Source organism: Aythya marila (genome assembly GCF_965140915.1).
Source record: "Aythya marila genome assembly, chromosome: Z".
Lineage (NCBI taxonomy): Eukaryota > Metazoa > Chordata > Aves > Anseriformes > Anatidae > Aythya > Aythya marila.
Window position 1 is genome coordinate 9,520,167 of NC_139080.1, and position 26,745 is coordinate 9,546,911.

General features: G+C 54.0%; 1 protein-coding gene across 10 annotated transcripts in view; it reads left to right on the plus strand.

The window, feature by feature from the left end:
* CNTFR (ciliary neurotrophic factor receptor) overlaps positions 1–26,745 on the plus strand; it is a gene marked incomplete at its 3' end in the record, with an annotated part of 175,304 nt that overhangs the window by 85,684 nt on the left and 62,875 nt on the right. For 9 of the 10 annotated variants that reach the window (XM_082784089.1, XM_082784081.1, XM_082784086.1 and 6 more), the window contains one exon: positions 14,842–14,923. The exons of the other annotated variant lie outside the window; for it this stretch is intronic. In XM_082784089.1, coding sequence (XP_082640215.1) covers positions 14,842–14,923 — 82 coding nt within the window. The remainder of the gene's footprint in view (positions 1–14,841; positions 14,924–26,745) is intronic. 10 annotated transcript variants of the gene reach the window in all.

The window sequence follows — 26,745 nt, forward strand, 5'->3', positions numbered from 1 at the left end:
TGGCTGGGATGGGGACGAGGTGCCCAGCTCTGGTTCCTCTCCCCAGGTGGCAGCAGGGCTCTCCCAGGGACATCACCGGGGACATTCAGCCAAGGCTGATGGCTGCAAATCCCCATGCGGTGCTGATACCTGCTGGGCTTGGCTCTCCCCATCTCCCCTCCCTTTTTGTCCCCTTCCTATGGTCTGCTGGGCTGTCAGCCTTCCCCACAAAGGCTCACGATCCTGGCAGCTGAACATAGCCAGCTTTGACAGCCAGGGAGGCATCTCCAAGAGAAGGACACCAGGCAGACCCCAGTTAGTGCCCCCGTTTTGGCAAGCCCTGGGATTTGGGTTGCCTCACCTCCAGGTGGCATGAGCAGGAGGTCAGAGCTATTGCTGACAGCATGGAGGGATTACATGGCACAAGCCTGTAGGAAAATAGAGCTTTTCTCCTTCCAGTGCTTTAGAACAAACTTATTTTAGCCAATCCTCCATAGCCTGTTGCTGTTCCTTCCATTTGGTATCGTTTTAATGCGCCAAACCCCCACCTCTGCTGGGACTGCACCAGGATGGATAGAGGATGTGCAGAGGGTACGGGGATGTGCAGAGGACGCAGAGGATGCTGCCAGCCAAGGGAGGGTTCAGTGCCTTCCTCCCCTGCAGGTTCCCTCCTTCACCTTGAGCCTGGGTTGAATTTCTTTTCTGCAGCTCCCCGTCTGTGAAATGGGATAATAGCATTGCTTCAGCGAGGTTAAATAACTGCCTTGAAGAGTGGGAAGAGAGAGCAGCAAGTGCCCTGTTCATTGGCACTGCTGTGGTGTAATTATCCCCAGGGCAAGGCTGGGCAGAGAGGAAGGGGAGAGAGCTGCTGGTTTTATTTTCAGAGCTGCCCACTCCCCAGCAGCAGCACAGAGATGCTGGGCATCCACACATTAGGCTGGAGGTGGGTAAATCAGGCAATAATGCTGTTTCTCATGGGAAAATGAGCCTGCACCCCTGCATTCTTCTAAGGAGCCTGAGCTGAAGGAGTCGAGCGGTGCTGTGGTAGGAAGGTGGGGCTGTGGAAGGATGCTGGCACCCCCTGTATTTCGGGGGGGTTGGACCAGCTGGGTGAGAGAGAGATTGGAGGCAGCACTGCCTCATCCTGTGTGCACCTCTCAGGTAACCCTGTGGGACCATGACACAGGTTGGGGTGCCACTGGGGTGTCCCATGCCCAAGGGGGACTCTCTGGGATCAGCCAGCACCAAGGCAGGGATTTAGGAACATCTGCCCTGTGCAGGCACACAGGAGAGCTTCCTTCCCATCATTGCTCAGCCCCAGGAGAGCATCCAGGGCACTGGCATCTGTGCCGGGCTGTTTTTTTCCAGAAAGGCTCATTTTTCTGTGGAAAGCAGCTATGCTGCTCCATCCCTTTCTCATCTGACTTGCTGCTGGCCATGTTGGGTTGTTTTTCAGTGTGAGGCACATGAAGGAACCCACGGGAGGTTCTCATCCAACCCCTCCGTCGCAGCCCTCTTCTTCCCAGCTCCTCACCTCCAGGACTTGCTCCCAACTCTGCTCCTCTCTACCCTGCTCATCCCCAAACCGTCCTCACCACACGCACCCCTTGCAGACCTCTCCATTCCCTCTCCACTGCTTGCAACTAGTTTTTAAATGCATCAAGCCCTTTCCTTGTGTTTTGCAAAGTTTGGACTGCCTGCCTTTTCCCCCGGTGTCCCAAAACAGCTGCTGAATGAAAGGCAATCATGTTCTGATATTCAATACCATAAGCAGGAGTGATTTGAAAATGTGTTGATTCCTTAGACTGTGGGAAAAAGACCTGTACTGCTGGCAAAACTGGGCTGAAAAGTAATGTGGGTTTTTTCAGGGTGTTTTTTTTTCCTTTTTTGATGGGTTCATAGAAAAGCAACTCATATTTCTTCATTGCTTTGAATTTTCCCTGGAGGCTTCCAGGGGGCTGAAGCCTTGCATTTATACACACTTGTTTGCAGAGCAGGCAAAATGCAGCGGATTCGCACAAAAGCCTTGGATTTGGCGGTGTCGGAAAAAGAGGATCTGCCTAATGCCCTGAAGCAGTGTTGTTATAGCCCACAGATGCCAGACATCCCAAGGGGAACCTGATACCGAAATTAGCTGAGCTCGCAGCCACATCGGTGGAGAGGGGCGAAGGGGCTGTCCAGCGGCTCAGCCACGCTGCCAGCCCCTGCTCAGACACAGATGTTTGCTGTCACGCTGCGGTCTGCTGCCAGAGGTGGAATAGGGCAGCACTGGGGCTTCCCGTGGCTCACGGGCATCTTCCAGGGAAATGGGCCAGCAGTGAGGCTCGGCCCTCCCCGACGAGCACCGGTGAGATGCCGACATCCAGGCTTGGTCTGAATTCCACGCTGCCGGCTCTGCGTGGGCTTTCTGCCGTCCTCCCACTCTGCTCGGCAGCCTCAGGTCCTCTGAAGCTTGCGTGTTTGAGATATGTGTAATATTAGTCCCCATAAATCACATCAAACCTATGGCTTCCAGTGCTGCTGGCTTGGGTCCTGGCAGACTAGCTCGCTGTCACTCAGACGCGGGACGTCTAGGTTAGCTTAATGAGGAAGCCAGACTGAGATGAAATAATTAATGCAGCTGTAGAGTGGAGATCTAGGAGTCTTTGGGGGATAAGGGAGCTGGCCCAAACCTTCATCCCCAGCCGGAGAGCGCCAGGTCTTTGTGGAGGCTGGGAAATAATCTGCTTCCACCGGGTACCCAGGGCACGTCTGCGCCCATCCTGCCCGGGATGCTGCAGGGAGTGCCCCGAGGCACTGGGGGCTGGACAGACGCAGGGGAGGCAGCCAGGCTGCAGCTGCTAGCTGGGGGCACGGGGGTGCAAATGGCACCCTCCGGCTCACACGAGCTGAGTTAAAGCTGGTTTATTTAGTAAACACGTTCCGGGATAAAGCTTTTGATTTATAGGCGCCCCAATAGCGCTCCAAGGAGGACTCGTACAACTTTAACTGCATTTTCTCAGCATCACACCAGCCCAATAAAAGAGAGTTCATATGCGCTGCACAAATTCTCACTTCCAATATAAAAAAGGTTTTATGAGACTGGAAGTCTCGTCGGCTCTGCGGGGCCGGGTGTATTGGCGGATACTCCGCATGACAGACCCTCTATTCCTCTTCGAGTTGTCAGCCTTCAGTAGCATTTACAGCTATTTAGCTATCAAATTTTATGTGCGGCTCTGAGAGAAATGTGTCTTTTAAATACTGCTCTGTCTCATAAACAGCAGTCTGTTAAACCATGTCAATCGTACAAGTGTTTCACGAAGCCCTCCGATGCAATCGCGCACCGCTCCTGTCATTACCTGAGCAGCAAAATGCAGAACAACGCACCCAGATCAATTCTCCAAACTGGTCTTCTCGACTGGGGATCAGCTTCCTGAGTGCAGGCTAGCCTAAATTTGGGTCCTGGCTTATCCCAACGTGGATCTCCTTTCCATGGGCATCCCGGAGTATTCTCTGCTCCATAAAGCCATGCTCAGTGCCCAGCTGGCACGGCAGCAAAGAGCCCGCTTGCTGGCAGAAGGCACCACTGCCGTGATTTACTGTCTGTGCTACAGTTGCATCTAGAGGCCACTAGCGAGATCACATCCCGGGCTTTTCAGCCCAGGGCTTTGAAGCTCAGGGTCCTCTCCTGTGACATGTCCTGCCTTCAGTACCTGGTGGGCTCCCCTCTGTGCTTTGCCCATCAGTGATGCTGGGGACCGGAGTGCACCCATTTGCATGTCTTAATGCGATTTATTTGGTGACCCAAGCTGAGCCTGCTAGCACGAGGCGAGGAACAGAAGCTCGCTCCCCCTTCTCCACCTCGGTCTCCCTGTTTGCTGATGGTGCAGTCGCGCCAGCTCTGCTTAGGATATAATTTACAGACTCTGAGCAGAGTTTCGGAGCTGAGCCAGGCTTGAGTTTTCAGCCTTTTTTATCACTTACCTCTTTTTTATTACGATTACTATTATTTTGGTGCAAAGCAGTAAAGTCGTGTGTGTTTTCGAGCCCGTGCCCACTTGAAAGGCACGAGTGGTGCAGGAGGAGCAGAGAGCCCTGGCTGCGGGCACCTGCGCCCAGCAGTGCAGGGTAACGAGCGCTCGGATGGCTAATTGCTGCCGCGCGCCGCGCGCCGGGAGGTTCGCTCTCCCATCGCTGCCGTTTCCGCATGCAATGAGCCGGGGGGCCGGGGAGGAAGAAATATACGTGCGTGTGCAGCATGGTTATTTTCAAGTATGAAATTGCACCTGCAAAAATAGAAGCCAGGAAGGGACTGGCGAGCAGCTCCGGGCTGGGAGGCGCGATGCGTGCGGAGCAGGGGATGGGGACGGTGTCTCCGAATTTCTTTCCCATGCTCACGCCGGCTGATAGTTTCAGCGGACGTTACTTTTCCTCCCCCTTGCATTTCAATTAATCATCTGCTTGTCAGCGCGCTTCCCCCCACCTCCCCACCCCTGCCAAGTCTCTCTGAGCAGCGCGCACGCACGCAAGCACCCATGCACGCAGCGTGCGTGCTGACGAGCCTGGCCGCTCGTTAATCACTTACGGGTGTCAGAAGAGCCTTTCCCCACAGGAGGAGGTTTGGAGGTGGGGAAGACGGCCGTCCCCACAGGGTCAGGGCTGTGCCCTGCCGTGGTGCAGCACCGCGGTCTCCATCCAAGGTGGCGTTCAGAGAGACAGTCAGGTTTATGCAAACTGACCTAGCTGGGTTGTTGGACAGAAGCACGTGTTTGAAAGGAGCATGGAGCTGAGCTGTCCCTCTCCCAGAATTCATGGGAGACCTTTTTAAGTTTCATTTTTCCTGGTGATGGTGTATTCCTACAGCCATCCATGCTAGGGGTGACTTTGGGAGGTCTCCAGCCCAGCTTCTTGCTGCAGGCAGGGTGAATACCGATTTCAGACCGGTTTGCTTTGCCCGTCTAGGTCTTGAAAAACTCCAAGGCTGGAGATCCCACAACCTCTTACAGATCCCACAGCAGTGTGTGACTGTCCCCATGGGGAAATGTCTTCCTTGTGGCAAGCCTGGAAGGGTCTGTCTTCATCATCTCCATTACCTCCCCACAAGCACTGGCAGCCTGCTGTTAGGTCCCCCCAAATCCATCCCTTCTCCAGGCTGGCCAAGCCATGTTTCTCAACCTTTCCTCATCCCCATGTGCTTTGTGACTGCTGTGATGGCCTTTTGCTAGAAATCACCAATGTCCATCTTGTAGCAGAGCCCGCAAAACAATAACAATGTTCCAGATGTGCTTTAAGGGTTTCTGTTTGTTTGGTTGTTTTCCTGGAATATTTGTTTTCCTAGTGAGATCTAGCTGACCCTGCCTAGGAAAGTACCTGGCACCAAACTTCATCTCAGGTTGGGAAGGATTGCAAAAAACACACAAAAAAATGATAATGAGTGTGTCTGTGCATGTGTGAGTACAGTGTTATTTGGGAACAAACTACTCATTGTGAAATTTTGTTTGGAAAGTTCAGTATTTTTTTAATGACTCCTTTTCACGTGTGTGCTCAAGAGCTGGGGTTTGATGGGCCCCTCCATCCAGGTAGGGTGGGAACATGAGTGGCAATGAGAAAGGAGCAAAACCAGGGCAGAAATATGCACTCCCCTTGTCTGCTGCCCATCCGTGGCATTGCCCTGCGGCAGTGGAAGCGAGCGCAGCAGGCTGATGGATGCGAGCGGACCAGCCTCTGGCTCACCTTTCCCTTTTTTCCTGCCGTTGAGGAATGGCTGGGGACTGAAGGTGAAGCACAGCACTTTCCTCTTCCAGAACAGAGAAGGGAAAGGAAGGAGCCCCTCTCGCATGCTGCACCGGCGAACCCTCGTCATCCTGTAACAGGAGGCCAGCGCACATGAATATTCCTGTGTAATATGCGCGAGTGATGAGCCCCATATGCAGGCCTTGGGAGAAATTAAATATTTTCTATGGCGTTTTCCAAGGAGCCTTTCTATCAAAGTGCTCGGTCGGGAGCCAAAACGCCACGGCTTTTGCAGCCCCAGCTGGTTGACACTTTTTTTTTTTTTTTCATTATTATTATTATTTCATTTTTAAACGCTGATGAATATTTTCTAATTAAAAAACAAACACGACCCAGGCGGATCGCGTCGAGCCAGAGTTTTGGAGAGGGGCTGGCGGCCACCGGGGACTCTCGGCTGTGGGGTTGGGTTTTATTTTTATTTTTTTGCAGTGGAAGGCTCTGGAGCCTGCAGGAAGGGTCCGGAGATAAAGCGCACACATGGTCTGCATCTGGCCGGCCACGAAGCTGCTGGAAGTGCGGCGCAGGTAGGGGACGGCCCCCGGGGCCGGATGCGGTGGCGGGGCCGCCGAGGGGATGGGGTCACCGCAGGGAGAGGGCTGGATCAGGCCCCGTCCCCTCCACCTCACGCTGGGGCTTTGCCTTTTTCCTTCCTCCCGGGGAGAGGCGGTGAGAGCTGCGCCCCGGTCATTTGTGTTGTGATGGATGCAGAGGACTTGGCCCTGGATGAAGACTCCTGAAAGAGCTCTCGGTTAGGAGGGATGAGGTCCTGTGGGCTCCGTGCCATATCAGGGGGATGTGTAACGTGCTCTCCTTGCACATCCTCTCTTTGCAAGGTCTCCCAGTTCCTCCCTGCTGCTCCCCATACGTGCTCTCCTCCGGAGCTCGAGCTCTGCGTTGCACAGTGCGTGGGGCAGGCAGCTGGGTGTGCTCCTGTTAGAAACGTGGCTCTGGTTTTCTCATGGTTAACACAGTCTTAGACCTGGGTTGACGCATTTTGCCACTGAGTTTGGGGCTTGCAGACATAGGTACAAGTCTTGTTTTGGGGGGCATCATCTCAGAGAGACCCTTGGTCAGCCTCCAGACACCGTATGCGTATCACTGGCCCCTTTTCACCAAGGGATTGATTTCCTTGGGAAAGCTGGAAGTGGCTGAACATAGGCTCCTCGAACCCCCTCTGGGGGCACAGAGGTAGGAGAGGAAGGCTGGCAGAGAGGAGCAGAGCTTGCAGAACTGAAGGAAAAGGTGCTGAAGGAAAAAGCTGCTGGGATCTCACTAAGTGGGGCCTCTCCCTTATGGGTTGTTTTTTCTCCCAAATAACCCAGTTGACTGCAGACCATGCTTGCTGCAGCCTGTGTTGGTAGGTAGGAAGGTAGTATGGATACTGAACCCTGTAAACCATGAGGAAGAAATAAAGGACATGCCCAATTTGGCATCACTTGGGGAATAAATCTGTTCCTGGGCTTGGTACCAGTGTTTGCATTTTCCCTCCCTTGCAGGGCTGGAAACAAATTTGATTTTAACCAAATTTCCCCCGTATTGAGTATTTATTTAATTGCTGGCTTCCAGTTGCAAAATCTTCCTCGGAGCATACATCTTGTTCTCTCTTTCCCTTTTGGCTGTGGATCTGGAAAGAGGCTGAGAGCTGAGGCTGTCGCCCAAGCAGGGGCTGGTGCCCAAGCTCAGCTGGCAGCGGCTGGTTTTGGGATCGCCAAAGCTCTTCACCTCTACCCGAGGCTGTGCTCAGAAGGGACCCTTGCTTCCAAAGTGGCTCTTAGCAGTGCTGGGGGATGTTTCCTATCAGCATGTGCTAGCTGAGGTCCCGGGGGATGTGCATTTCCAGGCTGATCCTTGCTGCCCCACCGCCTCCGAGCTTGCCACGCTGCCCAGGCATGCGTTTTGGTGCGCGACCGCCCCGTCCCCCCTCCTCGCCCCCTTGGGAACAGCTTCCCTGATGTCAAACAGCTAATACCCCCTAACAAACATGCTAATTTAAGAGCTGTTAAAGCCAGGGGCCAGCATGAGGTCACAGTCCACACAAACAGATGGTGTTTTGTCCTTGGTAATTAAATTTTCCTGTAGTTTTGGGCGAGAGACTTTCGTGCCTTTTATTTCGGCGCAGCTGCCTCGGGCCAGCCCTGCTTCATCCTCCTCATCCTCTGCTTGCTCCCAGCAAACGCTGCTGGTGTGGCTGTGGCAAGACCCCAGAGTGATGGTCTAGCGGGGCTCGGGGGTGCCTGTGGGAGTGTGATGTTGGGACCCCCCCTAAAGACATGTTGGAAGCCAGGTGAGCTGCATCAGCCCCCGGCCTTTTTGGCATCACCGGTCGGGGGAGCTCCCATGCTCTGGCATGTGCCCCTTGCATGCAGTGATGCTGGGGAGCAGTGGGGGGGCTCTGCAGGGCCAGATCTTGCTGGAAACCCTGCTCACATTGCAGGCAAGGAGCATGGTGAGGTGGGGACACTTGGGGGTTTGAAGAAAGGGGGCTGGTTCCTTCCCTGTGATCTCCCAGGAGGGTTTAGTGGGGAGGGGGGGCAGAAACGTTCCTCCACTCCCCGTGCTGTCCCTGGTTTTGGCTCTGTGGCACATCCCTCTGTCTGTCAAAGGTGCTGCTGGCATCGCCGACCCGATGTAGGTATGGATAATTCCCCCCTGTGCTGCCACTCTTCTCGCCCTCAGGGCACCACAGAGCAGCCCCGTGCCTCAGTTTCCCCCTGCTCACCGCTTCACTTGCCTGCTCCAAAAACTGGGAGTTGTTGTGACATTTGTGTACATCCCCCAAGAGACAGTGTGAGGCCAATGGGGTGAAGAAACTGCAGCAGGTGCCGGACAAATGTCCCCAAGCCCCATCTGCCTGGGATGGAGTCTGTCCCCATGGTGGCTTGTGGGCTGTGAGCTCCTTGCTGCAGAGGATGCCAGGGGTCACCAGTCAGCAGGCCTCCAGCACCCCCCAAAATGGAAAGAGAGGTTGTTTGCACCCTAAGGGTGGGCTGGGGTGTGGAGGAGACTGGGGGGCTCGTGGTGCTGTTTGCTGTCCCCCGTGTGCCATCGTGCAGGGGATGGGTGGACGGGTGCATGCAGCAGCCGCTCTGCCCTGTGCCACGGCCAGCTGATGGAGGAGCTCTGGAAGGCAAACTTCGTCCATCCTCCTGCTGTCTTCTCTCCAAGGCTGCGGCTGTGCTGGGATTTTGGCCAGCAGCACCACCACATCCCCGTCACAAATCCAATTCACGCCCGCCAGCGCAGCGGGAGCATGGCAGTGAGCAAGGAGCCTTTCCCAGGGGTACCAGAGCCGCACATCCTGCAGCTCCCGAGCTCTGTTTTGCACCAGGCACGGGACAGCCTGATCCACCTGCACTAAGAAAGCAAACACAGGAGAAATTAGGACGTTTTGAAGCTCTGCTTTTCCATGCAGGACCATGCCAGGGCAAGGATGTGAGGATTTTTTGACGCGAAAAGTTAACGCTTCATTCTGGGCATCCCTCTCCTTCCCTAATTTTGCTTTTCCCTTTCCTCTCTGTTTCGCTTAGGACAGCGTGACTATGATACAGGCTGGACTTTAACGCTGTGATGTCTTTCTCTGCCCCGGAGCTTTTTAAGGTGTATTTGGGAGTTCATAAATCAGCCTGGCCACAGACTGTCCTCAGGGCAAAAAGCAGGGCTTTGAGCAAAACGATGGGCAAAATTGAAGAGCAATGTTGCCTTACAAGCAAAAAATAAGAAATGCTGCAAGTGTTTGCCTGGAAATCACAAACTGAACCCAGAGTACAACAGCAGGGCCTTTCTGAATAGTTTGGAGCTTTTTGCTTGATGGGGCATTTGGGGGTTTTGTTTGGGGGTTTTGTTTTGTCTTTTATATTTTTTTTTTCCCATCATGAATTTTCTGTTTCTGTGACCAGAGACTGGAAGTCGTAGTGCTAAGTTTCACTGCAACACCAAGAGCTCATTCTTGCTGCACTCATAGCCTGGAGAAGTGACATGTGCAGGACCTGCCCCAAAATTCATTGATCTTGGGTGATTTCTCCAGCTTCTAAGCAGGGGAACTGGGAAATGCCAGAACTGCCAGCATACCCTGTCACTGATGTGAGATTGTAGTGGGTTTACATGGCAAGGTCTTGTTAGCAAGGGGGGCCGAGGGGTGCTTCTACGAGAAGCATTTGCAGAAGTAAAACAAAACCCTAGAACCCACTCTAACAGAGGCTCCAGAAAAACGTCTGTGGCACTTCTTTAATGGCAGCAGACATCTGATTGATTCCTGTGATGTCTCCCTGCAGGGAGCCAGGAAATGCTCAGCGTGGAGAAAAGTTAGGTAAAAAGGGGGAGAACGCAGAACAGCGACAGAAACTTCCTTTGCTGTTGTTTCCTCCATCTCAAAGGCTGCCTGAGCCTATTGGGAATGAAGGACTGGGGCTCGTGTGTGGCTGCTCACCTGAGCTTCCTTGCGCTGGGGCTGGTGAAGAAGGGGCTTGGGGGCAGTGTTTCTCTGCAACCCATACCTGCGAGGATTCAGCCTCCTCCCTCCCTCCCTCCCAGTTGCAAAGACGTGCATCTCTTATTAGCATGCCGAGCTTTCTGCTGCCTTTTATCACCGCTGGAACAGATGGCTGGGCTTGGACAGCTGCCCTGTGCTTGCAGATAGGCTGCTCTGCGCGGCGGCAGCGGCGAGGACAGGTACAGGCTGCAGGAAACATCCCCCTGGGCAGGACGAGGGGACAGGCGGTGGCAGGCAGCTGCCCGTGCACAAGGCTGGGATGGTGGCTGTGGATCCAGGGGCTATTCGTAGGCAGGGTTGCTGGAGATGATCTTGGGGACATGTTTGTGTGATGCTTGGGGAGCGAGGATGAGCCTGGCAGGGAGCCTCGCTGCACGCACGATCCCCCGCGGGACGGGGTGTGGGCTGCAGTGTCCTGATGCCTTAGGGCTGGCTTCATCATTTTCCAAGGGTTGGTTTAAGGGGAGAGACACCCACCTTGTTCCTGGAGGTGAAATCCCCCTCCAGGTGCAGGGTAATGGCTGAGATTGGTCTCCCTGGAGGTCTTGGGTCCCTGCTCATCACATGCCCGTGATCCACTCAAGCCAGAAATTACCTGTCCTTGAAGCCAGCTCACCAAGATCCAGTTCCCTCATCAGTCTTAGGTGTTTCAAGGGATGCTCACACATCCCTGGATGCTCCCAGGTCCCTGTGGATGGTCCCAGCTGGCGGGCTCTGCAGGAGCTCTTGGAAAGCTGCTCTGGCTTCAGCCTCCAGGAGAGCCTCCTCCTTCACCTCCGTGGCCGTGGTGGGAAGCTCTGGTAGCTGCCTTTCTCTCTGAGCCACCATAGCAAGGCTCCAAGCTTGAGAATGCACCTGGTGGAAGCCTGTGGCTATCTCAGTGTGCATCCAACCAAAGCAGCTGGGATGTTTTTTGAAGGATTTCCCTTCACTTTCTGCCCGTCTCTCTTTCCTTCTGGAAAGGGGAGAGGTGGAGGGAGGAAAGCCACTGTCTTCAAGAGCAGGGAGCGAATTAATTTCAGCTGGCCCCGGCAATCCCTGTGCCACCCTTGTTCTGGGGGGCACCACCAGTCACCCTGTTGGTATCTGGGGTTTAGATTAGGTTTAAGAAGCCCTTTCAAGTGGCAGGGCTGACCCTGCAGGTAAGGCTTCCTGAAGCACGCATTAAGGAGATGACAATGCCTATCTTGTCTCTCCTCTTAAGCTACAAAGTGAGGTTCAGTGCTGATGGGGCATTGCGAGGCCAGGTTTTAGGGCTGTTAACAAGCCTCTCATGTAAGCTGTTAAGTCACAAAGGTTTTGTTCTCTATTTTCCCTTGCGTTGCTGCCACGAGAGATGCAACCCCCGTGGGGACCAGGGCTGGGGACGTCTCACCTCCCTGTCCCACGCAGCTCTCACGGGAGCTGGCGGCACCCCAGGTCCCCAGCAGCTCTGGTTGGTGTCTGCAGGACGGGCTGTGGTGGTTTTGCCAGACCCAGTACATGGGCAGCAGCTACGGCCGGCGCCTGCAGCACCGGCGCTGCGGAGAGCCCGTGGAAGGCTCTTGGCAAGGCTGCAGCAGAGCCGCACGGGGAGGAAATGAGTTAATGGAGCTTTTTTTTTCCTCTCCTGGATCACCACTTCAGAGCCGGGCCCTGTAACAGCAGAGCCGGGGGGAATTTCCCTACAGAAGGCTTTGTCGTGCAAATGTGAGGTTTAGAAACTAGGGTTTGGGTTGTTTTTTTGTTGGTGGTGGGTTTTTTTGTTTGTTTTTTTTTGTTTTTTTTTTGCACATCTCTGGCAGATGCGCTCAGGCTGGCTGAGTGGTTTTCAGCTGGGCGTACCAGCAAGTGTCCCCATGGTTTTGGGGATCATTTTAAGGGGGAGATGGAAAGGATCCATCCCTCTGCCCACACAGAAGAGCACCCTGGGGCTGTGCAGCGGAGGGTGGCACCCTCCTTTCTGCCTGTTTACACGATCCCCTTCCCTCTTGCTGCCAGCCCTAGGACTGCCCCCACCCCATCACACCACCCCAGTTAATGGCACATCGCTGTGCCCCCAACCCTGCTTGCTGGGGTGGCCTCTGGACTTCACATGGCCACATCTTGCTTACACAAAGCCTGGTCCGACCCAGGGGAAGCACTGCTAAAAATGCATTTGGTGTAGACTGAGAGCTGCCGGAGGGGGACCATGCTCATGCCCACGTTGAATCAGCTTCTAAGACTGACCATCAGAGCTCCACTTTCCCCTCTCCTGCCAAGAAATGATTCACTACAGGGGCAAAAGCAAATATTGTCCAAACTGCTTTTCTGCAGAAGATTGAGTTCCCCACCGCTGGGCTTGCTGTGTAATAAATGTGGTTCCCCACCGTCACCTTTCATATGTTTCCTGCCAGAACGGGGACGCAGCCTGGGGACCCACCTGTTTGAGCATGGCTGGGGCTCTGCTGCTCATTGTCCCGTGCACCCGCTTGCCAGGGTGCTGGCTTCTGTTAGAGAAACCATTAAATGAGCACATGCAGTAAATGGAAATTTGCATTAGAAGCATCTGCAGAAATTGTGGAGGTTTTGTTATGTGCTCGGAAAAAGAAAAAAAAAAAATGGCTTTGGGCAAAACAGGCAAACAAAGCAAATACTGCATGGGAAATTGCGATTCAAGTGAGAAAAAGTTGGTTTTCTGTCTAGATTTTTCACACTGAAATAGCTCCGGTTCCTGCCTGGCTGCAGGGCTTGTCTCTGAGAAGAAATGAAGTTTTGCAGGGGGGAAGGCAGCCGAGTGGTGAGATCTCTTGTGCTAGTACTGAGGGTTTGGGGGCTTCCAAATGACTTTGGCCACATCCTTGCTCTCTCTTTCCCCCTTGTAGCCAACCTGCATCACCCTCGAGTATCACCTCCCCATGGTGCCTGTCTCTGCACGGGTCTGGCCTCGGGTGAGGCTGCCAGGCACGCAGACAGAGGCAGTAGCAATTATTTTAATGACTGATAAGAGGAGGAGCAGGCGGGGAGGGAAAGTGGCTTTGGTCCCCAGGAGGAGCTGTAGGTGGGGAGCGTGATGCTTGGGATCACGTTGGCACTGAAGCTTAAGGCTACAGCGAGCAGACCTCATGCTTCAGAGAGCAGGGTGATTGCTTAGGGAGCCGGGGGGGTCCCGTCCTACAGGTGGCAGCCCCTGGGGACATCTCCAGCGGGATGGGGACCCTGGGGTGGCTGCAGCACGGTGGATGCAGGGGACACATGGAGGATGCAGAGCGGGGAGCAGGCACGGCAGAGGAGGAGCAGGAGAGAAGCAGAGGGAATGATAACGATGTTGTAATTAGCACTTAGTGCTCCTCGCTCGGAGCTTTCTAAGGAAGGTCACCTTCATTATCTCTGCTTTACAGGCGGGGAAACTGAGGCATGGGCTGAGCGATTTGCTCAAGGTGACCAGGGAGGGCTGGGGCTGGCGCATCTGTGCTGTGCTGCTGCAGCCTTCACGCTGCAAACCCAGAGCCACAAATCCAGCAGTGAGGCCACCGCAATGTCCCTGTCCCTTCTCTGGGCTCCCATTTTCGGCACCCTAATCCTTCCCAGCATCCCTACCCCTGAGAGGCATTTGGGGCCAGGCTGACCCAGCTGCACCCCAAAACCTGCTGGACCCCAAAACCCTGCCAGCCTCACTCGCCTTCCCCTCCAGCCCTGCAAAGGCACTCATGTCCTGCTGCGAACCCGGGGCCATCTGGGCTCCATGCAAGGGCCGTGTTAGGTAACGGGATATATTTTGCCTTTTTTTTTTTGCTGACCGATACAGCTCCCCCTTTATTTAGGTCTAAATGGATGCCATCTGGCTAACGAGCCCGTACTCATGTTCCAGATTAAAAGGCAATCCTCCACGCGTTACCGATACGGCGCTGTAGATTAGAGAGGTTTAAACGGTTTTGAAGGTGTAATTTGCTTTTCACGCGGTGCTATTCACCTCCTGGCAGGCGGGCTGGCAGCTGGGCCCTTCCTTCCCCATCGCCGTCCCCAGCAGCTCCCTCCTGCCTCGGGTCCCCTCCATCAGCCCCCAGCTGCAAGAGGAGGTGCTGCGTGAGAAGTGGGGGTCATGCCACCTCTTGCACACCCAGAAATGCTGCTGCTGTTGTATCGGGCTGGGATCTGCATCTCGCACACCCTACGCACAGACTGCTGCTTGGAAAAGCCTGGGTATGGCCCCATCTCCTGGGACCCTAACCCTGCGGGCTCGTCTTCAGGGTGAGCAGGGTCTTGAGCGGGTCACAGCTCTCCTGAGGTGATGCTGCAGCTGCCAAAGGGATCGCAGCACCAGGGTTTGACATCTTGAGGGAGAAGCTGGATAGGAGAGGAGGAAACTGCAGCAGTCGTGCAAGGCGAATTGTAGCCTGCAGGCACCTGGGTCTGCTGGCAGCTCTGCTGGAAAGTGCCACAGGCCATTGAACGACGAAGCGTGCGCCGGCAAAATGCCTCCTTTTGCAATAAGTCCCCCTGTTGCTGAGCTGAAATCTTGCTGCGTGGCATCTCCTTGCGGTCCCCTTGCTCCTGCCCGGCACGGTGCGGCTCCGGGCGCGCTGCCTGCAAGCTCCCCCGGGGCAAACCCTGACTGCTCCTGCCTGTGCTTGCTTCCACAGATGGCTAACCCCGTCCCGTCAGCCTGCTGCGTGGTGCTCGCCGCAGTGGTGGTGGTGTACGCTCAGAGGCACAGCCAGCAGGGTGAGTCTTGTGCCAGCTCTCCCACCGGGATGGGGGGGGGGGTCCCAAAAAACGCGGGTGCTGCTCCTCTGGCCTCTCTCCCAGAGTGAATTGGGAATGCTGTCTCGTTTGCCTGATCAAATATTTGTGGATGTCATCATTTTCTCCTCTGCTTGATGTGTGCATCCCCTCCTGCAGGATTTGGGCATCCTGCATCCCAGCAGTGCCCTCTGGTCCCTCTCAATGTGCCTCGTCCCACCCAGACCCCTGCATGTCCCAGGGCAGCCCTGCAGCCTTCCCTTTATTCCACGTTTTCTGCACCATCAAGGGAAAGGAGGGTGGGAAGAAGTGGCAACCTGGCAGCCCCAATGCCTGTCACCCGACCCTGTGACTGTCACTGATGTCCTATCCAGCTCTCACCTCCTTGTGGGGACTTTCTCCTCACCGCTCGTGCCACCCACCCTGTGTACCCATCACTAGCTCATGCCTCTCCATCTGAGCAGGGGATGTAGGGCTTTAGAAAGACTGAATTCTAGAGTTGCTGGTGTCATTGGGAGCTGGAGGACCCCATGCAATCCTGGGTCCAGATTGGAGCAGGACAGTTTTGGGGTAGCCAGTTGAGTCCTGCCACGGTGTGTCACCCATGGCAGCCCTGCAGAAGTGGGACAGAATGCCCCCCCCCCAAAAAAAAAACAAACTGCCTGGTTTTCCTGGCAGTAAACCTGGCTGCAGTTGTATTTGTCGGATGAAGATGTCTGTGTTTCTGTGGGTTTGGTGGGATTTATGAACCCAGCCAGAGCACCCTGCTGAGCTGCTCTAAATCCAGCTGGGTGGCTTTATGCTGCCCTGATTGCCTGGACGTGAAGAAGCTGGAGTTTGGTGCCACATCCCTGTTGCATGGGGACAGCCATGCTCTGGATACAGAGGGAGCACACTAGATGTCACGGGGGTGTATTCTCAGCACCTTCCCAGGGTGTCTGCCCAAAGTGTCTGGGTGCTGAGCTGTGTGCAGTGCTGTTTGGTCCTGCTATGCTAGCAGGTACCTCAAAGGACCCAGCACAGAGCTGCTCGAGCATCCCCTGGATGCACTGTGTTATTTCCCTCTGTGCTGCAGGGACAGCCCAAACCTGTGTGCCCAAACCTGGGGAGATGCTCACCAGGTATTTCAGGAATCTGTGTAGTGGAAATGTGTTGTCTAGGCAGAAGCAAACGGCTGCTCCCTGCCAGTGCTGGCCATGAGTTTTTGCCACGGGCTGCAGCGTTCCAGTGCAGAGAGCATGGTCCTGGGTCCTTATGGCAGCAATTCCAGGCAAGCTGAAGCGATTCCCACCTTCTGCTCCATGATCTGGCAGGATTCAGGGATTTGGCAGCACATCCTCCCCGTCCCCACACCCCTCCTCCTTCCCTTGCCCGGCTGCATCCGGCAGGGAGGTGTCTGGGGCACCAGCTCGAAACCGGAGCTGCTGAGACCCGATTGCATCAACAGGCACCTGGAGGGAGTGCGTGGAGGGAGGCAGGGCTCTCTCCATCTGCAGGAGCCGGAGAGGCTGCTCTGCACGGGGGGACATGAAAAGGAGACGGGGGCCACAGAGAGAGGGTGAAATATTGGGTATAAGAGCTGGAGGAAGGCTAGCAGGGCAGCTGCAGGTCTGTGCTCAATCTGGCTGTTCCCCGGAGGCACTGAGTTGGACACACGATAGGTTTGCTTGTTTCCCCTGCCTAGAGCTCACCCTGTGCCCTGCTGCAGCCTCCCCTCCTCCCCTGGACTCATCCCGTGCCAGCTGGGCACTTGGGCAGAGGGAGCGGGGTGGGAGGTTGGATTAATCCCACTGATGGCAGGGACTGGCTGGAGTGGGGAGAAGATACTGGCGTAGAGTCCATTTATCATGCTCTTGAGGCACGCTCGACTTTAATAGCTCATGAAGCACTTTAAGAGATGCATTAGCACTGAATACTTGAGCGAGGAGGATGTGACAAGCTGTTAAGTGAGCAGGAGCACGGCGCAGTGAGGCCAGCCACCCGCTCCTGGCTCTCACGTGCACCCTGGTGATTACTGGAGCGTCCTGCAAAGTGCCACATGAATTAATAAAAGCAGCATTGGGTGCGGCGCTGGTGAGGTTGCTCATGTGTTAACCCCTCTGCTGCTCATCTTCGGTCCTTCTCCTTGGAGCTGGAGGAGTGAAGGGCACATTTTAGGATGCAGGAGTCAGGAATGCTCCCCAAACCCCAAGGTTTTCAGGTGAGGGAGGTCAGAGCTGAGGGGATCTGCAGGAGTTTCTCAGGTTCCTCTATCCCTCCCTGAGCAGAGCCCAAGGACAATCTTGTTCCAGAGGATGGCTTGATCCTGGCGATGCCCCACACCGTGCTTGCTCTAGGCAGCATCATGCCCTAATCCAATTGCTGCTAAAGCAATCTCTCCGCGCCGCTGATCCGTCACACTGGGTGGCTCTGGCAGGCTGTCACAGCGCTCAGCTCACTGACCCAGGCCAGCCAGGGTGGTTTTGTACAGCTACTGGGGTGCTCTTGAATTTAGTAGAGGAAAAAAGGGATGCATGGGGTAGACTTGAAAGGGGACAGAAAAAGAGATAAGGTTTGCAGGAGCTAGCTGTCGGAACAGGTTGGCGTGATGGCACGGTGTGGGCATGTGCCTGATTTACTTCTGCCCAGAGGACAGGGACAGGGAAAGCACAGCAGAGCAAAAAGCGGTGCTGCCTGCTGCAAGGCTTGCACATGTGGTTGGCCAGGGGCTCAGGCGTGTGACAGCAGGGCTGGCAGAGGTCCCTGCAGGGCAGACATCTCCATAGCAGAGCTTGGGCTCTGTCAAAGGAAAGGGAGAAGCCCCGGGGCATTGCCAAAACTCTACATAGGAAGGGTTTACATGTTGGAGATGTGGCAGGCTATAAAGTGTATGTGCAGGGGTGATTCCAGCTCTTCCTAGTCATTGCTGCGACTGCCCATGGATGGGCTCTGCTGTTCCCATCAGGCTGGGTGCTGCAGCAGCCCAGGCAGGAGGCAGCTCCTCTTCCCGGGCTCCTGCCACAAGCGGAGCCCTTTCCCCATCCGTCAGCTGCACTGGAGTTATATCCACGTCTGTCCCTGGCTGAGATTTCTCTGCTTTTAAAAGAGGAGTAATTCTGCTTTATTGATCCTCACCTTGCTGAATTAACTCATGTTTAAACAATAATTATGTTTTCACCCGGGAGAGGAGAGAAAGAGATAAACGTCTCTGGAAATGAATGCGTTTCAGATGCCACATGCCGGGGTTAATTTATCGATGAGCGGAGACGCCGCTATCTCCTCTCTTTCTCACCAGCAACAAGCAATTAGCCCCCATCATTCCTCAACTGAGGAAAAGAAAGAGAGATTTTGTTTCATTACTTTCCCTCCTCTCTTGCTCCCTTCAGCCCCGGCGCTAATCTTTTGCAATCGGTTCTGCTGCAAAGCCTCCCAGGAGCTCCTGTTCGCACGCGCCTCGTTAGAGATGCTGCCCACATTTCAGCTAAGACAAAGTCTGGGCCGGTAAACAGCCTTCGAAACGCACAGCAAAGCCATGCAAATTGGCTTCTCCACGAGAAAACCATCTGTGGGTACCTTCTTTTCGCCCTTTGCCGCATTGTCCAAGATTTTATGACAGCTGACGGGGATGCAACCGGCTCTCCTCCTATATCAGTCAGCCCATGCAAGTCCCACGGGCATCAATCTGGCAGGGTTAAACTGGTAGCTTTGCTTCTGGGGAAGTTTCCTGGGTTTTGCCTGCATTTTCTGTGTAGGAGGTGGTTTCTAGTTTCATGCAGGGACGCGTGGTTTGTTTGTAGACATGCGAGAGGTCTTTGGCAGTCATTCAAATGCTGTGCAGTTAAGGTGCTGGGATTCAGGTGGGTCCCCACCACAGACACGGTACCACTACAGACCCTCTGGCAGCTTGGGCGTGTTTGGGGAGAGAGGAGGGTATATTTTTCTATAGCAATTTTGCAAAATTGTCTCACTCTTTGAAATGTCTGTATTTCAGTATAGATGGGATGGGAGAGAGGAAACCGTGGGATGATTTTTCCTTGCCTTTTTTCCCCCTGTTTCACAGCTGGAGTATTTCTATTTTTGCACATCGCTGAATTTTCAAAGATGGATTGTGATCCTCTTCCCTCTTCCATCCCTTGCTGCTTTTCTCACGTCCGGTTTTACCATCTATTGCTAGTGCCTGCTCAGCAGGTTAGGCTATCTTAGGATCCTTCCGTACCCCCTAGGAGAAAGAGCAGAGCTTTGCTCCCACTGATCACTTCACAAACAGGGTTTGCAAAGCCTGGGGCATCCAACCCCTTTCTCTGCTTGATTTTGTCCCATTATTCCCCATTATAAAAATTTGAAATAGAAGTATAGTTACTGTGTGTAATTCCTGGGGATGTCCTGCACCAGTGCCTGGAGCCTGGATGGTTGTTTGGGAGAGGCATCTTTCATGCTTGCCTTGTTTTTGGATTCTGCTCTGTGAAGGGACAGACGGTGCTCTGTTTTTCCCCTTTGCTTTTCCCTGGAGCAGCTGGTGTTCATTTCAACCCAGAACAGGCTTCCTGGGTGCTGGAGCCATGCACAGTGCTGGTCCCAGTGACTGACAGCTCTGAGGCATCTGCTCTGCATCGTTCATCTTATATATAACTGTTTTTTAGAACCCTTTTATCAAAGTGGCTGCAGCGGTGAGGTGCATCACTATGCTAGGTCCAAGAAGCTCGGTACAAGACAGAGTGATGCCCTGCACCATCCCAGCCTGCAGTTCCCAGAGGTTAGGGATTGTCCTGGAACTTTTCCCACCTCTTTGCTCTTTAAGATCCCATATGCAAGGCTAGGAGGGAGTAGTGTGTATGTCCATGCCAGAGGCCAGACTACAGCATACTCTTACATGAAATCAATTCTTGTTTTTTCCCCATTGCTCAAATCAGTCTTCCCTGAACTGTTTTGTGGTCATAGCCATTCTCTTCTCTTCTCTTCTCTTCTCTTCTCTTCTCTTCTCTTCTCTTCTCTTCTCTTCTCTTCTCTTCTCTTCTCTCTTCTCTTCTCTTCTCTTCTCTTCTCTTCTCTTCTCTTCTCTTCTCTTCTCTTCTCTTCTCTTCTCTTCTCTTCTCTTCTCTTCTCTTCCTCTTCTTCTCTTCTTCTTCTCTTTCTCTCTTCTCTTCTCTTCTCTTCTCTTCTCTTCTCTTCTCTTCTCTTCTCTTCTCTTCTCTTCTCTTCTCTTCTCTTCTCTTCTCTTCTCTTCTCTTCTCTTCTCTTCTCTTCTCTTCTCTTTCTTCTCTCTTCTCTTCTCTTCTCTCTCTTCTCTTCTCTTCTCTTCTCTTCTCTTCTCTTCTCTTCTCTTCTCTTCTCTTCTCTTCTCTTCTCTTCTCTTCTCTTCTCTTCTCTTCTCTTCTCTTCTCTTCTCTTCTCTTCTCTTCTCTTCTCTTCTCTTCTCTTCTCTTCTCTTCTCTTCTCTTCTCTTCCCACACTATTGGCCTGCCATTCAGTCATGCATTAAGTGACATGACTAACATCTGTCATGTGTTGTTTGCTTTTCTGTGCTTTTCCCCAGGGTGAGATGTGTGTGCAACGGAGTGTTTTGGAATTTCTGTAATTGCCTGTACACAGCCGCTCACTGTTCACGCTGGGGAAGGCAAGGTCGGGAGGACAGCACGTGTGTGCCGAGCAGGAGGCTGCCGATGGTGCGTGCTTCCCACCGAGACAGCTCTGCCTCCTCGTTACATAGTGCTTTCCTACCTCGTGGCATCTCCATGTGTCTCAGGCCGACTTTTGCTCTGCCACTTCATCTCCAGATGGCACCTGAAAGGCCATTGTGGAGTTATTCTCCTCAAGACACAGCTCTGTGAATGGGCTTGCAGGAGATAGACTTGTCCTTTCTGTGATATCCATCAGCATTTGTGTTTTTGGCAAACTTTGCCAACACCAGTTTTATGCTGCCTGCAAGGTAATTGATAAGGCGAGTGATTAGCAATGGGCCAAGAGCAGATCCCTGCAGGGCCACACTGGGCACACCCTCCTGCAATGGTGATACCACATTAACAATTAATTCCCCATTAGCAATTATATTTTTTTAATTCTTCCTGTTACAATTCTGGATACTTTCATTATCCAGCTGGCTGAAGCACCGGCCTCAATCCAAACTGCAGCCCTGATCAGCACACGAGCTGGTTGCAGAACATTCCTGGTTGGGAAGCACGGTTTGGCCCAGCCTCTACCTGCCCCTACATCCCTCACTCTCTGCAAGCTATCCTGAAGCCAAAAGGCTGCTCACATTGGCTTCACGGAGAGCTCAGAGAGCCAGAACAGAGGCACGGTGCTGGATCAATAAAAGGACATGTCTTGGCATTGGAAGGATGTTATCAGGGTTTGCTCAGTGTATAGGCAAGGGTCTTAGCTCAGCCTGTCCTCAGGCTAAATGAGTGTCAGTGCGTGGTGGTATTTTTGTGGTATTCACGTTTTCTGTACCTGGTAGACCTTGGTCCCAGCGCGTACCATAAGGAGATGCTTCTGCCTTGGAACTGCTTCCTCCCCACTGCAAGGGTGAAAGTGCAAGCAGCAGGGCAATGGGAGAGAGCATTGCCAGAGGTAGGGGACCTCGGTGGGTGACAGCCTGACTCAGCAAGGACACACTACCCCTCACACAAAGGCTCCAGCACCAATTATGTATGTGCAGCCACCAGGATTGGAGCACTACCACAAGGCAGAGACTTCTTAAGCCACTCTGCAGGCTGCCATTCAAAGGCAGGCATCTGCTCATTGTGGCTTTGTCTCCTTTGCTGTTCCTCCCCTGGGGCTAAGCTGGCTCAGGCTCAGAGCTGGCATCATCCTAGTGGGGTTGCTGCATCTGCTGGGGGCTGCTCTGCTAGCCCACCGCGTGCTGGCCGGAGGTACGAGCTGGCTGCAACTCATGTCGGGTGGTCTTGGTGTCCCTGGGATGCCTTTGCAAGGAAAACCCTTCCTCTGCATCCCTAGGTATCCATTACCATGACAGTTTTCCCATTGCACCCCTGTCTTTCCTGCTAGCCCACAGCTGTGGGGAAGCAGCAGGGACAACTCACCCCCAGCTGGGCTGACACCCCAGCTGCAACCCATTAAACACTGCTGCATGCCATTAGGGCGTTAAGGAGCCCACAAAGGTCTGGGGCCCCACTGCCACTGCCCTGATTTTTCCCTGCTATCTTTTAGCCCTGCTGTGAATAAGAGGCTGTCTGATAAGAGGAAGCCCAGCCGTAAACTCCCTCCTGTCTTCTCCAGCTGCACCCCCATTTCCTTCCTCTCCTTCTCTCTGTCCCAGAGCACCTGGCTACTTCTGCAGCACAAAATGCATCTCCTGAAAGGTTCCCTGTCTGCAAAGGGAAAGAAAACAGCGAAAATAGCCCCAGCTCCTGGAACATCCTTCTATTACTGGACATCTCTCTGAGCTCCAGTAGACTTCCTGCCCAGACACGGAGTGAATTATGGCCAAGCTCTCGGAGGCTGACCTTGTGGTCAGCCAGGGCACGGGCTTGCTAATAAATGTGGTCAGCCCCTACCGCAGACAGCCTATTTTTAGTGCCTGTGTTTCCTTGCCCGCTGCCTCTCAGCCCGGCCCGGTGGCCCTGCAGATCCCAAGCTGGCTGCCCCGGGAGCGTGGCCCATACTGTAGGGTAGCCCTGCTGGGAACAAGAGCCTCTGGAAAATCCAGGGGGTTGGTTTCTATGTGATGGCTGCGAATTTTGTACAGCAGGAGGTTGTGTGCACAGAGCAGGGTGGTTTCTGCTGCAATGTGCTTTGGGAGGACGGCTCTACTCTTTGACTGTTGGGCCAGGAGCAGTGGGCTCGCTGCTCCTGTCCAAGGGATGCACTTGGAAATAGCTGCAGGTCTGTGCAAGATGGATGTCCTGTTGTGCAAAGTGCTGTTGGATTCAAAAGGAGGGTTGCTCTTAAAGCAGAGAAAAGGGAGAGAGGAAAAGAACGGGAGGAAAATAGAGGGCATTTAAGGGAGAGGGAGCACATCTTGGCACACCAAGGCATTGAAGGTCTGCTCTTGGGAGTGCCTGTGATTACCAAAGTTGTGAGATGTGCAGAAGAAGTCACCAAGAAGCTGCCTGTGTTTGCTATACAAGTGTATCCCTTCCTGGAGATGGAAGGAGGTTTTGGAAATGGAGCTCATGGAGATGAGGTTCTGGAGCAAAGCAAGCATCTGTCCCTGGGCCAGATGACGGCTGGGAAGGAAATATTAAGAAATATGCTTTGCTAACAAACAAATGAACCCCTCTGTCAGCTGGTGTATTGAAGTGGATCACAAAGCTGTAGATTTTATTTTTTTTAAGTGTGGATTTGTCAGGTTTTGGACAAGTGAATCTGCAGTCCCTCAAAACTGGTGAAGATAGTTGACATCTGTGATGAGAAGAAAATGCTGAGAGGATTGCAGTCTGCCAGGGCTCATTAGTTCTGCCAGTGGCAAGGAAAACCATCTCTCAGTAACCTCTTAGACTTCATTAAACATATCAACAAGCGCTGGAAGGGGAGGGCTGGGGTTTGCAGTCCAGCCAGGTCCCCAGAGGAGCTCTGGCGCATTGAGGCCAGGCCGAAATCCCAGGGCTTCCTGCTGGTGTGGGAGTTCACCCCTGGCTGCCAGGGCCCTTTGGAAGGCATGAGAAGCCATATGGGACACCGAGGGCTTGCCCACGAGGTGACTTGTGGTGGGCTGGGGGCTGCTCTTTGCTCCTTCCATGAGCCCTGGCTGCCGAGGAAGGGCCGCGGCCTGTCTTGGCGAGGGAGGAAGCAATCCCTGTCCGTGGGTTACGCCCGTTGTTTTTTATGCCTGTTACATTTGCGAAGGCTGCCAGGAGTGGAAGATCTCGTAAAGCTGTGACAGTTGGAGTGGAAACTAAGCGTTTCAGGGGCTTGGCTTGACTTAGCCTCCGAAAGCTTGGAAAGGTCTCGCCTTGGAAGTCACACGTGGCCAGGGAGCCAGCACCTCGCACTGCCAAAGCAGCCTGGTCCTGCCAGCACAGAGACATGAATCTGTCTGGAGTTGGGCTGGAGGTGACACTTGGTTTGTCTGCTTTGAAGGGCTTCCAATGCCTGGAGTTGTGGTTTGTGCCCTGGAACTGCAAACCCCACCTCAGGTCAGGCTGGAGGGGCAAGGTCCTCCTGGAGGAGCCCAGGGCTGTGGCAGAGGGGGCTGCATTGGTGATCAGACAAAGCCCAAAAACACAGGAGCAGAGCCACAGCAAGACACTGAGACTAAGCATCCTCATCTCTGCTCTCTGAGGGGAGGATTTTGCTAGGGTAGGAGCAGAGCAAAGGAACCATGAAGCGTGCTCAGAAGAGCAGATGCTGGGACACAACGCGTACCAGCAGCAGCAGAACAACTTGCAAGATGTGCAGTCTGCCCCGTGGATGGAAAGAACATCTTTCAGGATAAGCAGTGTTGGGCAGCGCTAAATGGAGCGGATCCATGCAGAGAAGCCAATATAATTGTGGCATATTAAAAGGAAAACGAGGAGAAGAGGAAGGATTGAGCTGGGTCTGTGGCAGGCTCGTTACAGAGGGGAAAAGCAATGCGTGTCACCTTGTAATGAGTGCTGCAGCAAGGCCAATCAGGTGGAGAAGTGAAGTGAAACCGCAAAGCAATCGACAGTGATGGAAGCAGGAGGGGTTACGGCGGTATTAGTCCGGCGTATGGACCATTGATCTCTTGGCGTTGGATTTGCTGAAAGATTATTGTTTAGGCTCAGCTGCCACTGGGTCCTAATTGAAGCTAAGGTAGTCTGGAGGCTAATGGCACCTCCTTCGTTTGCTCAGGGGCATGTGTTGGGGAGGCTGGTGTTGGGGAGGGAGTTTTGAGCATGTGGCTTGCAGTGGGGGGATGAAACCACCTTCATTCAGCAGACAAGGGGAAGGGGCTAAAACTTCTCCTTGCACATCTGCGTGCATCGGTGTGTAGGGTCAGTCCCTGACTACAAACCCAGGCAGGATGCATCCACCATGGTGCAAAACTCCCCCTGGATGGGGCAGAGCCACGTGTGCCCTTTGTCCCAGGTTCAGCACACTGTGGCATGTCCTTCCTAGCGTTATTAGTTTGCAAAGCCTGAAGAATTTCCCCCAGTGCAGATTTCTGTTAGAAGAGCCCAGCTGGATGGCTTAAACCTGCTTAATTATCAATTCTGGAGTGTTACAAAGCAGCCAGGGGTCTGCAGAGCCCAAGCTGAAAAACATTGACCTGCAAAGCTGGAAGCCTGGAGGACTTCTGCCAGCAAAGAGCTGTGTGCTTTGTAGGCTGGGCTGCATGAGCTAAAGCAGAGCTGTATATTGCAGCACATCATCCTTGGCCCCTGCTGAATTTACGAAGGTATAATGAGGTCTGCATGTGTGTGCATGTGTTTCTGATGTCCGTGTGCTGGGCAAGGAGCGTGCACTGCTGGGTAACACAGCTTTGCTGGCGGAGAGCTGGTTGGGAAAAGATGCTTTGCTATGCCGAAGTGTGCTTCTGATCTGCAGAGAGGCAGGAACACAGATGCTGCAGGCAGCAGTGGCCAGTGCAAGCCTGCATCGTGTGCAGGAGTCTGCTGTGGGGGCTGTCCTGGTACCCCCCAAGCCCAAGTGATTCAGTCCAAGTCAATGTCTCCAACCAGACGGGCGAGCTATACTCTCCATCCGTGTTTGTGCACGAGCCTGCTCCCAGGGGCACGGTAAACTGAGCCCGGAGCACTCCCGAGGGGAGCCTCCAGCCGGAGCCGTGAACTCCAGACTCCTTAGGATGAGTCACGGAGAGCCTCTGGCTCCAGCCAAGCCGCAAACCCCAGCGGGTCAGATCCTGCTGTGCCGGTGCCTGGCCTGTGCTGTGGTTGCTCCAGCTGAGAGCACGCTGCGCAAGGGAGAAACTGAGGCACGCAGGATGGAGGGCATTGAATCCAGATGGTAATCTAACCCTCTCGCTGTGATTTCCCATGGGAAGCCTCCGTGCCTGGCCATCAATGGGAGCCTGGAGACCTGCCACAACCTGTGCCAGCTGCTGGGACATCGGGGGAGGCTTGGGGCATAGCAGGAAAACCCAGTGGTGTTGCTCAGGAGTGGAGAGGTGCTGCTGAGCTCGGCAGGATGCCTGCTGTTGGGAGGGGTTGGAGGTGCACAATGAGGCACGATGTGCCTGACTGGCGATCACACACAAGCTTCTGTGCTCAGCAGACTAGAAAATTAGTTTTACCATCGTGGTGGAAAGCACGGGGGGATTGGCCTGTGTGCCTGTCTCCTTTTTCCTTTGGTGACGGTCCCTGCTGCATGGTGCAGTGGAAGAGCTCAGGAACTTGGGTCCCCACTGGTGCCTCCCAGATGTCAGAGCATCACGAGGCCCTTGGCAGGGGGAGGAAGGCCCAGAAGCAGCCACAGGCTTGCTTGCTGTAGTAACCCACCGTGCCATTCCCATGGGTGCTGCCTCTTGGAAGTCCATTCACCTTCCTAGGATTTTTCTATGGCACAGCTATCTCCAGGGCTTTGTTCCTGAGGAGCATCCCCAGCTTTTCCCAGTAACACCCATCCCTCTCCAACACAGAATGCAGCCCTTTGTGTGGTCAGGGAAAGTATGTGCCACCCCTTGCTGGCAGAGATGCTTGGACCCATCACGAGTATCCTCCACTTGGTCTTGGATAGGGAAAATTGCTCTGCCAGCTCTGTGGAGAGCATTTAGGGACATCTGCAGGCTGACTCAGTGCCCTTCCTATTGTGTCAATGCTGCTCTGCTGAGGTGTAGCTGGGGTACATCAGGTCTGCCCCACACAGGCTGCTCCTCCAGCTATCAGCCCTGAGAGCAGAGGGACATATCCATCTGTCCTTCCTGGCTTGCAAGGCAAATTCCT